The sequence below is a fragment of the Myotis daubentonii genome, chromosome 3 (genome assembly GCF_963259705.1).
Source record: "Myotis daubentonii chromosome 3, mMyoDau2.1, whole genome shotgun sequence".
Classification (NCBI taxonomy): Eukaryota; Metazoa; Chordata; class Mammalia; order Chiroptera; family Vespertilionidae; genus Myotis; species Myotis daubentonii.
The window spans coordinates 72,320,466-72,338,827 of NC_081842.1; the positions used below are offsets into that span (position 1 = coordinate 72,320,466).

At 41.1% G+C, this 18,362-nt stretch overlaps 2 protein-coding genes across 8 annotated transcripts in view; one reads left to right on the forward strand and one right to left on the reverse strand.

Moving 5' to 3' along the window:
- CD47 (CD47 molecule) overlaps positions 1–18,362 on the forward strand; it is a 238,324-nt gene that overhangs the window by 28,598 nt on the left and 191,364 nt on the right. For 6 of the 7 annotated variants that reach the window (XM_059687904.1, XM_059687905.1, XM_059687908.1 and 3 more), the window contains exons 3-4: positions 2,785–2,874; positions 17,304–17,411. In XM_059687904.1, the coding sequence (XP_059543887.1) occupies positions 2,785–2,874; positions 17,304–17,411 (198 nt within the window). The remainder of the gene's footprint in view (positions 1–2,784; positions 2,875–17,303; positions 17,412–18,362) is intronic. The other variant, XM_059687909.1, reaches the window with a different exon arrangement.
- LOC132229286 (tripartite motif-containing protein 75-like) lies at positions 303–1,709 on the reverse strand. The gene has a single exon (XM_059686010.1). It carries the CDS (start codon positions 1,707–1,709, stop codon positions 303–305), a length of 1,407 nt encoding a protein of 468 aa, XP_059541993.1.

Here is an 18,362-nt window from a genome sequence, read left to right on the forward strand (position 1 = left end):
GCTCCAGCTGGTTTAGCTCAATGGATAGAGCTTCAGCCTGTGGATTGAAGGATTCTGGGTTCAATTCAGTTAAAAACACATGCCTTGGTTGGGGGCTGGATCCAGAGTAGAGTGTGCAGGGGGCAGCCACTCAATGATTCTCTCTCATCACTGATGTTTCTGTCCCTCTCCCTCTTCCTTCCCTCCGACATTTATAGAAATATATTAAAAAATAAAGTAACAATAAAATTATAATTTAAAAAATTCTACTACTGCTTATCAGTCACAGGAAGGAAATGAACCAAAATGACAGTTCATCCTTCCTAATCTCTTAAAACACGGATGGCAAGAGGTTTGGGATCACATCCGACATAGAAGTAAGGCTTTAGCACCTCAGAAAAAGTATCCCTGAAGGAATGGATGTGAGACATGTCATTCAAACTGTAAAAGGAAATGTGACCCATCTCATAGTCCAGATAGATGCCAATCCCTCTGGGCCTTTCCTGCAGCACAAGGGTGACAGAAACAGGCCCTCCAGCCACATAGTCACCGTCCTGCAGCTGAATCGTCCAACATCTGTCCTCCTGTCTGAGCAGGGGCTGCTTTCTCTCCTTGGAAAGGGAGTCTTTACAGACCCCCACGGCCCACTCAGGCTTGTCATCCACCTGGACCTCCCAGTAATGTCGGCCACAGTCAAACCCTTCAGAGCCCAGGACAACTGCGTTGTCGGCAAATCCCTTTGGATTCCGATGAACTCCTTGCTTTTTCCTCACAAATGTCACAGACTTTTTATCCTCAGACACAAGCAGATGAGGATGTGCAGTTTCGGGATCCAGAGTAACTTCTTCTCTAAATGTCTGCATGATTTGCAGCAGGGCCGAACACTGTGGCGGAAGACTGAATTCTTCTCTCTTATACTTCAAGCAATAGACATCTGGAGGGTCTAGGCGATCACAACGGCGGAGGACACCCTTGATGTTCATCAGCAGTTTCACATCTGACACCACACTCATCTCTGCCATCTCCTTGCGTAGAACTCTAAGTTTGGAAATGTGGTCTGAAAATGCAGCTTTGTTTGCAGTGAGATTCCGTAGAATGTGCTGCTCTTGTGCAGCTAGCCTTGAGTGAACTGCCGCTTGCTCACACTCTATGGATACCATCACACTCTCATATTCAGAGGCTAACTTCACTCTCTGCTTTTCCACCTTTTCTCTCAGTTCTGATCGTTGCCTGTCTTGAGTGGCTAATAGTTTCTGAAGGTCTGCCAGCTGCTCCTTCAGGGGCTCAATGTAACTCCTGAGCTTCTGCCTGTGATGAGAGGCAGCCTCGTCCACGGGCCTCACGTGGTGGCCCTGGTGGTCAGGGGGCTGAGGGCACAGGGGACACAACAACTTTAGGTCCTCCTCGCAGAAGAGGGTCAGGGCCTGGTTGTGCTTCTCACACAAGCGCCTCTCTTCCTGCTGCTTCATCTTGGCCCCAGTGATCTGGAGGAGCTTGGCCATGTCAACCATCCTTCCCAGCTGGGTGTTGCTCCACAGGTGCCTCTCTTTGCATGGGTGACGGCACACAGCGCAAGGGAACCTGTCCTGCACATCAGCCCAGGAGTGCTGGATGCAGGAGCGGCAGAAGTTGTGCCCACATTCGATGGTGACAGGGTCTCCCAGGTTATCCAGGCAGATGGGACAGTTGATTTCTGTCTGGAGATTTGCCACAGCTCCTTCGCCTGCCATTTCTATTGTCAATTAAGGTCAGCCCCTGGTGTCCTGTGAGGTCCTTAGCTACAGAGGTAGGTGCCCAGAGGAGCTCCACTGCCCACCTCCAGACAATCAAAGTAGTTGGAGGACTACTGTCCTTGGCAGCTCAGAGGATATGAATCCAAGTTCAGCAATTCTCTTGGTCAGAGAGCAACGATGACTCTTAAGTACCGATTGGTTCCAGGAGCAGACGGCTCTTGTCCAGTTCATAGCGGCGAAAGCAAAAGGAGAACCTCCCACAAGGCTCTCTCTCTGGCACAGGACTCTAAACATAATTTTCTAAAGTTCTCAGCAAATTTCATTAGAAGTCTTAATATCACAATTTCCTTTCTATAGGATGGGTAGCTGCATTTTCACTGTTTGGATAACACATGTTTCACTTGATAGAAGCTTCCATACTACCTAAAGCTCCTCATGTTACTTTTTGTCAGCAGTCATTTTAAGACTAATTATTTACAAATTCATCCTCTGTTCCAGAATAAGTTTCAGAAAAGCTTAAGCTCACATCTGTCTTACTCTTAGGTCACAGTAAGACCAATGGTAGGGTGCTCAGTTGTACTACTTCCTCACTTCTGTCCCCTGAGTCAGTCTTTACAGGAAGACAACTCTTGCTTTAAGGTAAATTCTTGGCACATTACACATACAGGCAAACACTGTAGGAAGACATAAAAATAACTAGTTAATGTTCACTGAGCCCTTTGAGGGGTCAAGCTTTGTTTTTAGCCCTTTTCATATCTTAACTTTGTTAATAATTAACAATAGTCGTTCAAGGTGTCACTAATTGTTGTACTGGTGTAGCAACTGAGGAACAGAGAGTTGTTAGACTGTCCAAGGTCACACAGTTTGTAAGTTAGAATTGGGTTTCACACCCAGGCAGTGGGGCTATGGAGCCCTGTTCTCAGTTGGGGTATACTACCTCCTTCCATAAATCACAGCTTAGGGGAAATGTGGTGGAAAACACTTAAGCAATTAGTTAACTGACTATCAATTAGCAGGACTTCAAGTTGTGATAGTAAATATTAATCATGATTTCTGTTTTCTTTTTCCCCAGTTTCATGGTTTTCTCCAAATGAAAATATCCTTATTGTTATTTTCCCAATGTTGGCTGTACTTCTGTTCTGGGGACAGTTTGGTATTGTGAGTAAGTACTTATTTCTATTTTCATTTATGTTTTAGTGATGAAATTGTCACTTCTAGGAGGCAATATTGGTGAAATATTATATTTAAATTATGTTAGGAAGTATGATAATGTTATAAATAAGAATATACAGTCTTAATATTAATATTCTCCTTGAAGTATAAATATATACTCATAATTTGCTGCAGTTCCTAAGAAGTTTTTTTTTTCTTCTTAAAGAATGAATAGTGGGAATCCTAATAATAACATACCTAAAACTCCTGCTGGTTTTAATGTTTACAGAGCATTTACACACAAATTCTTGGTGAGGAGATGGTCACAGCTTACATTACACTGTTAAGATAGGACTTTGCACTTCTGAGCATTAAGACTTCCCTCTCTTCATTTTCCCAGTTTGAACTTCTCTGTATACATGTGTGCATCTTTGGAAAGGCCCAGTTTGAACCATGTTGTCATCCTTACTGTGCAATTCTGCAGCCCCTAAGGAAGTAGCCCCAGGAGGGTGTGTTCTTTGATCAGGTTTTGCTGGAATAGCCATGTGTCTAAACTTCTCAGGGCAGATCTTGGTGCTGCATCAGATGTAGCATGAACAATGTAGAATTGTCACTGCTAAGTAGAAAGGTGGCATTCTGGTTGATGATTATGCTTAACCAGGTACAGTTGACCCTCAAACGGGTTAGGTTATGTGGAACCACGTAGATGTGGAATTTTTTTTTTCAGGAAATACCATAAATGTATTTTCTCTTCCTTATGATTTTTTTTAATAACATTTTCTATTCTCTAAGTTATTACTTCATATAAGAATACAGTATTTGATACATATAACATACAAAATATGTGTTAATCAACTGTTAATTTTATCTGTAAGGATTCTGGTCAAGAGTAGGGTATCAGTAGTTAAGTTTTGGGGGAGTTTAAAGTCATATGTGGATTTTAAAAATATATATTTTTTATTGATTTCAGAGAGGAAGGGAGAAGGAGAGAGAGACAGAAACATCAGTGATGAGAGTGTCATTGATTGGCTGCCTCCTGCACACCCCACACTGGGGATCAAGCCCACAGCCTACAACCTGGCTATGTGCCCTAACCGGGAATTGAACCATGACCTACTGGTTCATAGGTTCATGGTCAACCACTGAACCATGCCAGCTGGACCATATGTGAATTTTTGACTGTATGATGTGCCGGCGTCAGCTCTCCTAACCCCTGTATTATTCAGGGTCAACTGTATTTCCACACCAGTTTGATTTCCACACCAGTTTGGTTAAGGAAATTTACTAAATTAGTGAAGTTTTGAGGTGACATTCTAAACTTTTAAACTTTAAATCTGTAAGATAATATTCCTTGTCTTCCAATAGTCCACTGAAATAGTCAGTCATTGAAGGCCAGTGAACATTTATGCAAGGCAAGGAATAATGCTGATTATTTGTATTTATTTCATTCTGCAAACTTTAAAACAGTGTAAACTAGTAAAATATTCTAGTGAATTGGCCTATTGTAAATTTCACGAATTTTACTTTTACTTGGAAGTTTAAGGAATGTATATCTAAAATGATTATATAAAAATGGAGAGGGGGTTGACTGACTGGGTATATTTTAAGGGCCCTCCTCAATGGATGGCACTCTGGAAATGCTTTGTGATTTCAAAGGCAAAAAAGGGGAAGTAAAAGGCTAACAGTGACAACTGTCAAGACATGTCACAACTCTCACTTTCAAAACGGTGTCTAGAATTTCTGTGGAAATTTTCATACAATTTCAAAAGGCCTTTTATATCAATCAAAAGACTGGTATAGCATCAAGACCTCATCAGTCGTCCCTGATATTAGGGAAGGCCTTGAACCCTGGTGGCAAACCCTGGCATTAAGACCTTTGTCATATAATTACAGTAGGGACTTGTCTTTCTTTAAGAACATAAAGTCATTTCAGAGTGTGATTTGTTGCATTTGGATTGACTTCAGTTTGTTGGTCATGGCATTCTCATTAGTAATATTATTTTCAGAGGACTGAACCAGGAATGAGTGTTGCTGTCAGCAATGTTTTGACAAAATAAGATTTATAAATTTGTTTTCTGACTAAAAATGTAATACATATCACTTTAGAATACCTTATACAATAAATACTAAAGGCCCAGTGCACAGATTTGTGCACTGGTGGGGTGCCTTGGCCTGGCCTGCAGCCTCTCGCAATCTGGGACTCCTTGGGGGATGTCAGAGAGTCTGTTTCAGCTCGATTCCCGCAGGCCAAGCAGAGGGACCTCACCAGTGCACAAATCCGTGCACCAGGCCTCTAGTATGCATATAAGATCTTTGGTTAATTTCTTCCTGCCCTCCCCCCCCTTCTCCCTTCCCTCTGAGATTCATCAGTCTGTTCCATGTTTCCATGCCTGTGGTTTCTGCTCCTGCATTTAGCGTGCCCCCTGGTTGTCAGTGTGCATGATAGCTACTGTCTGGTCAAATGGTTGGCTGGTCAGCCGGTCACTTAGGCATGCATATATATGAAGTTATAGAGAATAAACAAAAATAATCTAGAATCCCACAACCTAGAAATAAACTATTGGTCTAGTGTAGCGAATTTTCTGCTTTCTTTTCTGTCTTTTTTCTATATATTTTTGTTACCTTTCTTAAAAAAAGAAAAACCAAAATAGGGTCGTATAGCTTATATACTTGTACATAATGATTCCCCCACCTATGTTTTCAGAAATCTTGTTATAGCTGCCGCTGCTCTGTTTTCACAGATGCATGTAATTTATTCAATTCTCATCTTGATTAATATTAAGGATGTTTCCAGTTTTTCTTTTTTTTTTAATACTAGGGAAATAAGTCTGCTAAGGATATGTAAAAATGTAAATGGCAGAGATATTTTAAGGCTTTTGATACGTACTCCCAAGTGTTTTCTAGAAACATTGCATCAATTACTACTACAGATGAGAATACCTGACTTTCTCTGCCCAGCCCTGACATTTTTATAATTCTAAAATCTTTGCTAATTTGATGGATGAAAAAAAATCCTGTTTTAATTTTCATTTTTGTTTTAGTGAGGTGAATATTCTTTTTTATATTTATTCTACTGGTCATGTTTTAAGGAATATACTTATGAACCTAAATATTTTGGTGACAGTATTTTATTTAGGCTCATCTTAGAACAAATAACAGTGGTGTGAGTGTGTGTGTAAGGCACATAATATATTTGATTCACTCAGCTTGGACTCAGATTTGAAGGTGTGTATAAAAATATCCCCTAAACGTTTGTGGAGTCCTTGTGCTGTGTGATGGGCTCATTGTAAAGCACTATCCACCTTGGACTTGTATGTCTATTTCCTTTACCAGGTCAAGGAAGTTTTCATCATTATTTTTTCAAATATGTTTTCAATTTCTTGCCTTCTCTCTTTTCCTTCTGTACCCTCATGTTGGGAATATTGATAAGCTGAATCAAGGAACTTAAGCTGAAGTTGTCCCAGAGACTCCTTACACTGTCCTGACTTTTTTTTTGGGGGGGGGGGGGGCGTGGAAGGAGGGGTAGGATTCATTTTTCTCTTTGCTTTTCTGATTGGATGTTTTTTGCTTCCTTATCTTTCAAATCCCTGATTTGATTCTCTGCTTCATCTACTCTACTGTTAATTCCCTGTAATGTATTCTTCCTTTCAGTTCTTGCATTCTTCATTTCTGACTGGTTCTTTATGTTGTCTATCTCCATTATGTTTCCTATCTCTTTGTTGAAGTTCTCACTGAAATATTTGAGCATCCTCATAACCGGTGTTTTGAACTCTGCAGCTGGTAGATTGCTTGTCTGTTTTGTTTAGTGCTTTTCTGGAGTTTTGTTCTATTCTTTAGTTTGGGACATGTTTCCTTCTCTCCTCATTTTGGTAGCCTTCTTATGTTTGTTTCTATGTATTAGGTAGAGCTGCTATGTCTACCAGTCTTAGTAGAGTAGCCCTCTATAGTAGGTGTGCTGTAGGGCCTAGTGGTGCAGCATCCCCTGTCACCCCAGCTAAGCTATCCAGGCGTGCCCCCTTGTGGGCTGTGTGCACCCTTCTGTTATAGTTGAGCCTTGATTATTGTCGTCATATCATTGGAAGGGTTTTACTCCCAAGACAATCAGCTGGGAGGACTGGCAGCAACCACAGCACAGGATCTGCTGTGCAGGGTCCAACTCCACAGAGCAAGACTCACTTCATCAGAGCTCTGGTGCCTGATGAGTGTCTCTCTGGTAGAAGTGGTTGGGTGATGATTCTGAAGCTAGCCACCAAATATGCTAGCTCTAGTAGGTGCAGGCCCAAGATCACCTTTTGCCTGTGCCTTGTCCAGGGCCTTCCAGCATGAGGTACAAAGCAATCTGCAGATGGCTGTTACTTGTGCTGGGCTTGAAGGTGTCAAGGCTGGCTACCACTAGTGCTGTACCTGGGGCCACTTAGTAAGAGGCACGAGGCACACTGAGGCCAGATGCTTGTTTTGGGCTTGTGAACATTTGAGAGATTTTAGGAAAATTTGGAGCATGAGCCTAGACAGGCTGTTTGTATGGAAAAGCCACTGGAAAGGGCTTGGGTGAGCCTGCAAGTTTGATGGCACTGAGACTCAGGGAATCACTAGGAAGGGGCTAACAGTGTGAGCTAGGTTGATGGAGACACAGATATGGGGCTCACCTGCTGGCTCTTTGGGGAGAAGTCTCAGCAAAGGAACAAGGGCTGCTGCCAGCGCTTATGTCTGAGAAAAAGCTGACTCTTCAGCCCTGCCCCTAAAGGCAGACAATTCAGCTTCTCCAGGTATGTCCCTGACACATCTTTGAAGTTTCAGCCCGAGGCTAGAGTTCAGAGCCAATGAGTCCAAGAAGTCCTTGTTTGGGCCTTTTCCAAGGAATTGCCTGGGAGGGACTTCAGGAGCTCTTTGTCTCCCTCAGCCACAATTCCCACTGTTTTTTACAGTCAGAAGTTTTGGGGACTTTTTTCCTGGTGCTGGAATCCTGGACTGGGGGACCTGGTGGGGCTGGGACACCTCCCTCCTCAGCAAGGACCTCCACAGTGGAGATATCCCTTCCCATTTTTATCCACCATGTGTCATGGATCAGCCTGTTTTTCCTCTCTACCCCTTTTACCAGTCTCCATGTGGCTTTTTCTTTTATATCCTTAGTTGTAGGACTTCCATTCAGCTAGATTTCAGGCAGTTCTCAGTCACGATTGTTCTGTAGGTTAGTTGTGGTTTTTATGTAGTTGTGGGAGGATGCAAGTACTGTCTTTACCTATCTGGCATATTGACCTAAACTTGGGTTATATACTTTTTAGAGTGTGGTATCTTATAACTCTTAAACTATAAATAGTAACTCCTTAACTTCTTTGATGACCCTGTAAGGTCTGTATTTGACCACAGGGGATTTCTCTCAGTGGTTTTCTAGGTCTGCATGTCGGTCTTTTGGTGGTTTAAGACAAAACCTGAAACTTCCATAGGTCAAACATTCATAAAGGCAGCAGCTTGTTTTTTCACTTTGAGGAGAAAGAGTTTCCTTATCCCAGAGCATTACCTTGAATTGATCTCAGGAGGCCATTGATCCTCCCGAGGACAAAGCCTGAGAAGACTTCTGAACTCCTGAAGCCAAGCCAAGAGCTCTCGCATACGGTGAGACCTAGACCATCTTTCAGAGATAAAGGCATCCTACAGAGAAGTGTCCCTAAATACCTTTGCCTTTAGTTTTACCTTACCAATTTGTAAGTTGAGTCTTATACTTAGCAAACAGCTCACAGGTGACTGGAATCTAACACTGAGCTTTAACCAAAGTAACAAATCTCTGGCAGTGCTGCATTTCAGGTACTTTGTTTTGTTCTGACTCACAGTTTCCATTCCACTGGCAGTTAAGTTTCTGGTTGGTTTTCATGGTTCTTCTTCCTCATTCTTTGATGATATAACAGGTACTTTCCATCACTGAGATGTTTAATAAATGATTTCAAGCACTGCTTATCAAGACCTCTTGTTCCTGCAAGATTAAGGTTCAATTCCACCTCAAGAACTGGCTAACATTTAGAAATTCTTTGAGATAGGTATGTCTAGGCTTACCTTTCCCTTCACTGAACTTTTGTTGTTTATAAGGAGTCTTTGCCTTACACAGACCTGGGAGACCATAAGCATGACCACGTAAGGCAAAACTCTGTAAAACAATTTAATAATGAGCATGGGAAATTACTATTGCTCCATGATCCCTAAATTTTTTGTTAAAATATTGAAAACTCCCTTACTGTACACCTAAAACTAATATAATAGCGTATGCCAAATGTAGCTGAAAAAAACTTTTTTAAACTCTCAGTAATGACTGTATTAGGAAATGAAACAAGTCTAAAACTAATATTTAGTACATGGGAAATTAAAACATTACAAACATTGAAAATGAAACCATTTTATCAAGAGTGGTTTAAACAATGCTTGTCATATAACTTTGAATACAGAACAAGCATCATCTTTATGCTTGGTGAATTGTCATACTTCTTCTAAGTTCAGATCAGCTTCCAGTATTTTACCCTTTGCATTTTCAGTGTCATGAATGATCTCTAAGAGTTCCTTTCATGTGAAGGTTTTGTTTTGTGGGGGTTTTTTGTTTGTTTGTTTTTGCCAGAGTCACTTCATTTTTTTTAAGAAAATTGATTTTGGAGAGAGAGGACGGAAGAGGGAGAGAGAGAAAAAGAGAAACATTGATTGGCTGCCTCCCACACGCACCTGACTAGGTATCTTGAGCACAGCCTGGGTATGTGCTCTGACCAAGAATCAACCAGTGACCTGTCAGTGCATGGGATGATACTCACCTAACTGAGCCACATCGCCCAGCACCAGAGTCACATTTTATGGGACATCTTTATTCTTTGTTTCACAACCTCCACTGTGTCCTAATTTATGTCAATAAGTTCATATTTCTAAGTTTCCCTGGCTGCATATTTAGTCTCTTGAATAGCAGTAGTGTTGACATTCCCACAGTCAGCTCTTTCTTCTGTGATGTCATGTATGTTCTATTTGAATTTCACTTTCAGCATTATCACTTTTCATTTCTTTGCTCTTTCATCTTTATTGGCCAGTTTCCTCTTTTGATTATCCATTGTAAAATGTCACAGTGGTTTACACTGGGAAACAGGAGGTAGCACAGCGTATGCTTTGCTGTCTGTGCGTGAGGGGAATAGCAGATGTGCAGTGACCATTCCCAATAGTCTTTGAAAGAAGTGACAGGATTGGTCACTAATCATGATGCACATTTGTTATTTAGATAGTGATTTGTGGACAACTGAACAGATGGCAGTGAAGTTTGCACTTTATGCAATGACTCAATGAATATATTGTGGTACTGAAATTTGAACTGTCATTTTAGGGAACTTGTATTAGTTAACTAAATAAATTATGGTATCTCAAATTCATGAATATAAGAATTGTGCAAAGCCAGGACTGCTGTAATTTATTTCAAACTTGTACAATCTAGGCATCTTTCATTTCATTTCCTAAGTTTGTAGTTCTTGCACAAAATTATTTCACAAGGATTTTGGATTACTATTCAGAGGTATTTGGGTAGCTGCCCCTGAAGAAATCTTGGTTGGGAGTTCAAGGGAAACATTCTCTATCACAACAGCCTTGAGATCCTGTTAAGTTCTTGAGTTCACTCTTGAGGACTAGCTTACTATTGAAAGTAATTGGGCCATGAAAACACATTTTAAAGAAGTAGTGGAACAGGGAATGTCTTTGTAGATTAGAAAATTTATTTTGAAGAAATGAGGACATATACTAATGTGCACTGGGAAATTTCTATCCAAGAAGGTAAAATATCATCATTATAAATACTATGACAAAGAATCATTCTGTGAACTAGTTGATGCCCCTATTAATAGAATTATGTTATTAAGTTAACTCTGAATTCTATTAAATAATATTGAACTCCCAGTGCTTTTTCTTGGTTCCATCCACATAATTATCACATTCTGCTGTTAAATAATGTTTCATGCACCAATTTTATTGTAGGAGGAGCTGAGCAAAACTATAGCTCAGCAATATACTCTTTTATAGATATTAGTTGCTATTCCTTTGACCCTTTCCAAAAAACTCAAACACCCTACCTTGCTGCATATACTCTGAAGTTATGGTATCATCATAAGACCAGGGAAGGTTTGGAACCAAGAAAAGGAAGTTAGTGTGTTGGACAGTCTTCTCTTTAACCTTTTATATTCAAGGTGCTTGCTGCACAAAGCCTGGGCTCTTTTGTTTCTGGGTCTTGTAGACTGAGAATATAATTTCTAGTTATGATTTATTTTGACAAAATTGTGTCATCAAAGCAAGTTGGACAGTGTATGGCATTTATTATGAAATTATTATACTTGCCTTCTGTTTTTTTGTGTATGTTTGTATGAATGTTCTAAGTACTTTTAAAACAGTGTTTTATGAAACACTATTTTATGAAAATTAAGAGTTTCATGAAAATTAGGATCATAGTTATCATTTGAACTTCAAATTGACCTGCTAATTGCACTAGATTTCATCAACCATAACCTGCACTCTATCTTTTATGTACTTTATATCAGTGACAAGGAAATGAGAATTATTACTGGAGTATCTGTTTCTAACATTAGCTGTTTCTTCAGGTGACTAGAGGGACATGTCATTTCTTCAATCATATGAATTTGAAAGATTAAATAAAGGGACTTTCTTAGGCTAGAGCAGCTGCATACCTTTTATTTAACTGTGGAAGATCTGGGAGTAACACTTTCGGTTACTCACTCCTCCCCTGCCCCAAACACACACACTCACTCTCACATTAGAACTAAGGGTCTTGAGGCTGCACTTGGAATGGTGATCATCACATAGTAGGTGTTAAATCAATTCTTGAATAAAGTAATCTACTTGTACCTTGATTTGGTTGAGATGGCCTAATGAAAGGTCATGGTACATTGTAACTACACAGTAAATATTTGTAGAATAAATGAAGGATGCAACCTAGCTCATTCTGAGATGTAGCTGGCTATATTTAGTTATTTTATAGATAGTATAAGAGGGAAAACTTTAGAATTCTTATTTTTTTCACAAAAATCTAATTTTGTCTTCCAATGATTTTGGTTTTCCTGTGTCAGGTAGCACTAAGGTTATAAGTTTTGTTTAAAAAATGTAAACACTGACAACATGTGGAGCAACAGAAACCTTTTACATTGCTGGTGGGAATGCAATCTGATAAAAACACTCTGGAAGACAGTTTGGCAATTTCTTAAAATTATCTTTTACATGATGTTCCAGCAATTGTGCTCATTGGTATTTACCCTAAAGGAGTTGAAAACTTATGTCCGCATAGAAACCTGCACATGGATAGTTAAGCAGCTTATACATGATTGCACAACCTAGAAGCAACCGAGGTGATTTTCAGTAGGTGAGTGGCAACATGCACTGTGATTACATCCAGATAAAAAGAAATGAGCTATTACATGCATATTACTAAGTAAAAGAAGCCAATCTGAAAAGGCTATACACTGTATGTCTCCAACTACAAGACATTCTGGAAAAGGCAAAACTGTGGAAACATTGAAAAAATCAGTCATTCCTAGAAGTGGGTACAGGCAGAGATGAATGGGCAGAGCCAGAGAACATTTACTGTAGTGAAAATACTCTGTATGATACTAAAATGATGTCAATTTGCATTTGTGCAACCCCATAGAATGTACAACCCCTAAGGCAACCTACGGACTTTGGGTAATTATGATGTGTCAATGGAGGTTCACGTTGATAAAAATTGCATCATTCTGGTGGGTGATATTGATAATGGGGGAGATGTGCATGTGTGGGGCAGAGAGTTTAGGGGGTACCCTACATCTCCCTCTAAATTTTGTTGTAAATCGAAGACAGTGCTTGAAAAGTATTTAAAAGCATAAATACTGTTATTTCTCATTTTATTTTGTGTATTGATATCAGTGATTTTAGTTGAGGGGAATCTTTTAAAGCATACACATTTTTAAAATTACATAGATTATCTTGCCAAAAAGCCTGAAAATCATACAGGGAAGTTTGATAAGAGCCCACTAAGGACACATTCAATTAGCTTTATTGTAATGCTAAGTATTTGTGGAGTTACTTGAATTTAATTTCTTTGTTTGCATTTAAAATTTTTTATAGATTTGATAAATAAAAATAAATCTACCTATTAAAGAACAAGTAAAGATCACCAAAAAAGGATACTTGTGATTACTGAGTTCTATAGCATCTATATCAGATTACAAACTCTTTGGCTACACTGAAAAAATTGACAACTCGACAACGAAATACCTTCTTTCCACTTTCTGTGGGATGTGCTAAAATGTGATCACTGTGGCAAAGAAAATGAGTCAGAAGAAACTCTTTTTAAAAGTTTCCATGAACAAAACATGGAGATAGATCCCTTTCATTGCCTGTGATTACTTAAGTAGACTTCACTAACATATTTGTTAGAAATAGTTGCTTAGCCATAACCAGTTTAGCTCAGTGGATAGAGCATCAGCCCACAGACTGAAAGGTATTGGGTTCTATGCTGGTCAAGGGCACATACCTTGGTTGCAGGCTCTATCCCTGGCCGTGGTGGGGTACATGCGGGAGGCAGTCAATCCATGTGTCTCATTCCCTGTTTCTCTCTCTGTGTCTGTTACCCTCCCTTCCACATGCTCTAAAAATCAATGGGGAAATATCGTTGGGTGAGGATTAACAACAACAACAACAAAAAAGTAGTTGCTTAATTTAAGGGAGGGTTGGAGGTAATAAATAGTAGTTGAACCAATCAACAGAAAATAAAGCTACCTCCAATATTTATATGCAAAGGTCTTGAAAAGGTTGTTCTATAGTAAAATACTGTCAATCATAGTATTTTATGGTGTTTTATTTTTGTTGCTATTGTTGGTATTATTTTTTTCCTAAAACTCTTCAAAGCTTAAAGAGGTTGAATTTTATATGAGAATCAAACTCTTATTAAGTCAGCCTTTTTGCATGAACTTCTGTACTCTAAAGGTGAATTCTTGCTGCTTGATCTTAGTAGTTCTTTTATGAAATCAGTTAAGCCTGGAAGAGTGTCTTTTGAATGTTTGATTAATCGTGAAGTGTATTTGAAACAGCTTCTGTTTCATAACCCTTTTGTAGAACTTTCAAGCTTTATTTAGATAACAATATGCATTGAATTAAATGGAAAACTTGACATATGTCTAGAGGAAGTTTATTTTTCTATCTGTATCTGTGCCTTTTATAAGCTATACACTGAATTTCATACTCACCAGTGTTTGCTTCTAGAAAATAGGGAATCTGAGAATCTATGCCCTATATGAAGGCAGGGCCATGCTGAGTCAAGACTTAGGTAACTGAGGGGTAAGTTCCAAGCCTGGATGGATCAAATGAAAGCTTTGGGAACTTGCCATATTGTTTTTCACTCTTTGCTGATTAATGTGGATTTCAGTTACTCAGCTTCAGGAGTCATGATTGATTACCTCCCCTCCACCCCTCCCCCCCCCCTCCCCCCCAGTTTTGAGTAGGTAGTGATTTTTAAGTCTTCTGTTATACCTGAAATACGTTAACCAAAGCTTATCATATAACCCTATGTTATAATACCTTAAAAATAAAATAGATTTTAGCATGGTCATTTAGGGGTTCTTGTTGTTCTTTCTGTATTTAATCTGTTTTTCATTTTAGTGGAAGTAAATTTAATGTTAAATATAACATTTTAAAAAATTACCCCCTTAGGACATTGATTAATGGCCTACATGAAACAACAGAATTTCAGTCATGCACTGGTTCTCTCTGCTACTCAGTCTGCTTTTAGATTACTTGTAACAACTTTTTTGGTACAAAGTTAATTTTAATATTAACAAAAACAAAACCCCTAAGGTGAAGATATAGTAAAAGAAATAATATTTTTAGGCTTATCCATTACATTATTCTTTCCTACCAGGTACTTGACAATAGAGCTAATGAGTTCTGTTGAATATTTGTAGTTTATTTTTATGAAATTACTAGTGTCCGGGTGCATGGATTCATTCACATTGAAAGGAAATTAATTAGTCCCTTCGGTGCAAAGCCTAATGCAGGCAGTCCCAGGTGGTGGGTGGCGGGGTGGGACTGGGCAAGATGGGTCGGACATGCCCTGGAGCCAACCTGCCACAGTCCCTCCCCACTGGCCACACCTGGGCCAGCGCTGCGGCTTGAAGGGCATCTGCGGAGTGAGCAGGATCCCTCCGGCAGGTGAGGTCCCTCAGCCTGGCCTATGGGGATTGAGCCAAAACCGGTTCTCTGACATCCCCCAAGGTGTCCTGGAGTGCAAGAGGAATCGTGAGGAATCAGTCTCCCTCCTCTCTGGTTCTGGGGTATCACCTGAGAACCACCGCTGCCAAGTGACCACAGCTCGGCAGCTCCTCCGTTGAGCATCTGCCCCCTGGTGGTCAGTGCATGTCATAGCTACTGGATGGTGGGACGGTCGCTTAGCCTTTTAACCTATACTAGTGGCCCGGTGCACGAAATTCGTGCACGTGTGTGGGGGGGACTAGGGGCGTCTCCCAGCCTGGCCTGTGCCCTGTTACAGTGCGGGAGCCCCGCAGTCCATCGCCCCAAACAGGTAGGCCCCACCCACCCATCCTGGGCTTCTTGATGGATTGCCCTAAAGAGATAGGCTGGAGCCAGGGGAGGCCTGCAGACCCCCAGCCGGGCCCACGGTGGAGGGGCCTTTCCACGCGCCTGCAGACCCCTGGCTGGGGCTGCAGGGGAGAGGCCTCTCCTCCGTGGCCCTGCCCCCGTCCCTGATGCTGCAAGTTCCTGCTCACCCATGCCTGATGCGCATCAGCCTGCTGATCGGTCATTACTGTGATGGCGTCCTGACCAATTTGCATATTACTCTATTATTAGTATAGACTAGAGGCCCAGTGTGCGATATGTGAGACCCAGACCCACCACGCCGCGCCGGGTGGGACGCGGTACCCAGACTGACTCCTGCCGCTCTGCGAGACCCAGAGTAAAGTCCCCGCCCACCTGCACACGCCTTGCTGCACACGTAGCCTTCTGGTGACCAGTCTTTGGTCGTCACAGCATGACAGCATCACGGCCAAGGGTTTTTTATAATAGAGGCCCGGTGCACAAAATTCATGCACAGGGGGGTGGTCCCTTAGCCCGGCCTGCACCCTCTCCAATCCGGGATCCCTCAGGGGATGTCCAACTGCAGGTTTAGGCCCTGCAGGATGCAGTCCAGGACCACTGGCTCCTAACTGCTCACCTGCCTGCCTGATCACCCCTAATCACACATCTGCCTGCCTGATTGCCCATAACCACTCACCTGCCTGCCTGATTGCCCCTAACTGCCTCTGCCAGCATAATCGCCCCCTAACTGATCCCCTGCCAGCCTGGTCATCCCCTAACTGCCCCCTGCCGTCCTGGTCACCCCCTACCTGTCTGGAAGGAAGTCAAACTTCCGGAAAATGTCTGGTCAACCTGGTTTAATTAGCATATTACCCTTTTATTAGTATAGATAATAAAAGCCTAATATGCAAATCAACAGAAAGGCGGAACAACCAGTCGCTATGATGCACACTGACCACCAGGGAGCAGATGCTCAACATAGGAGCTGCCCCCAGCCCTCAGGCCCAGACTGGCGGCAGTGGGAGGCGGGGCCAGTGAGTGGGCAGCACCAGGCCAACAAAGGCGGGTGCCAGTGGGGAGCCTCCAATCGCCTGACCGGTCACCCCGCAGATCGGCCCTGATCACCAGCTAGGCCTAGGGACCCTACCCGTGCATGAATTTCATGCACCAGACCTCTAGTATATATAGATTTTACTTGAATAATTTAAGCATTCCCTTCCCTCCTGATATCAAGAGGATGTGATTTGTCCAATTTTATTCTACTTTTTCAAAACAAAATATCTAGATTTCCAGATGCTTTACTAATTTTTATAAGGTGGAACACAGTTCTCTTTTTCTCAGCATTACCAATTATTTCCCATCAGCATTATCCATATCAGTTGTAAGCCTGAGGCAGTTTTACTCCTTAGGACATTTCCCAATGTCTAGAGACATTGATTGATAAAACTGGGGCTGTTACTGGCATGCAGTTTGGAGGGAGGCAGGGATGCTACTAAACCTTCTAAATGTACAGATCAGCCCCCTTCCGCCACAAAGACTTATTTGGCCCTAATGTTAATAATGCCCCAATTGAGAAAGCATGGTGTATATGACTTCATCTTTAAAGTATAGGGGAATAATAGTATCACCCATAAATTCAGCATCCATATTTATACTGCTATGACACTGTTTAGTCATTGACTGACTTATGAAAAAGATTTGAGGTAGCTTGACATGATATAATGGAGTTATTCCTCAAAGGTTATTAGATTATAGGAAGTTATCAGTTTGTTTCTGCACTTTTTAAGTTACAGAAATGGCTTCATTTCTTGAGCCTGAGTTCATGGAATTTTTTTGTGTTTTCTTTTTTCTTTCAAGCACTTAAATATAATGCCAGTGTTACGAAGGAGAAAACCATTCTTTTATTTGTGGCTGGACTAGTGCTCACTACATTTGTCATTGTTGGAGCCATTCTCTTCGTCCCAGGTAAGATGTGCAGTTACTATAAGGGAAATCAGGGCTGATAAGGTTGAGAACATTGTTGGGGGTGGAGCTGCTGTAACCAGTTAGCACAAACTGGGTGTTATAAAACAATAGCAATTCTCTCAGTTCTGAAAACCTTATGTCTGAAATAAAGACGTCATCATGATTATACTCCCTCCCAAGACTCTTGGGGAGAATCCATTCCTTGCCTCTTCTATTTTCTGGTGTTTGCTAGCAATCGTTGCAATTCCTTGGCTTCTGGCAGCGTAACTCCAGTTTCCACTGTGTTAAAACTCCTTCTGCTTTTCTCTTCCAAAGACACTTACTGAATTTAGGCCCCACCTCGTTAATCTAGGATAAATTCCTTCTTTCAAGATCCTAAATTTTTTTCATATATTTTGCTGTATAATGTAATGCTCACCCTAATTCACAGATTCCAGGAATTAGGAGGTAGGCAGATGTTTGGGGCCAACATTCAGTCCACTGCAAAGGCGAACTTCATCAGGCCAGACATGAAAGTGAAAATGAACATGGGAAACAAATCAGTCTGAAACTGCATTTGCCTTTGGAGGATGGGAATGGGATTGGGGAATAAGGGTATGCAGCACATGGAAAGAACAGCAGGGATAGGCCGGGACTCAAAGTGTAGACAGTAGAAAGCCTTTGTATTATTAACAGAATAAAATATGGGTGTAATGTTTAGGAACAGAAATTTGGCATCTCTCTTTGCAGCTGGAGTTAGTGAGGGTGTGGGGAGGAAAGGATGAATTAAGAAGACAGCTACAAAGAATAGCTATTTTGACTTTAGGACAGATTGAATATAGCAAATGAAGGGATTGGTAAGAGGCTCCGAGGTAGTTAAGAAGGAGGAAAAGCCAATTGAATGTTTCCACATGTTGAGATTTAGATGTTGAGATTTAGATGTGTTCAGTTTGGTCTTAAAAAAAAAAAGTC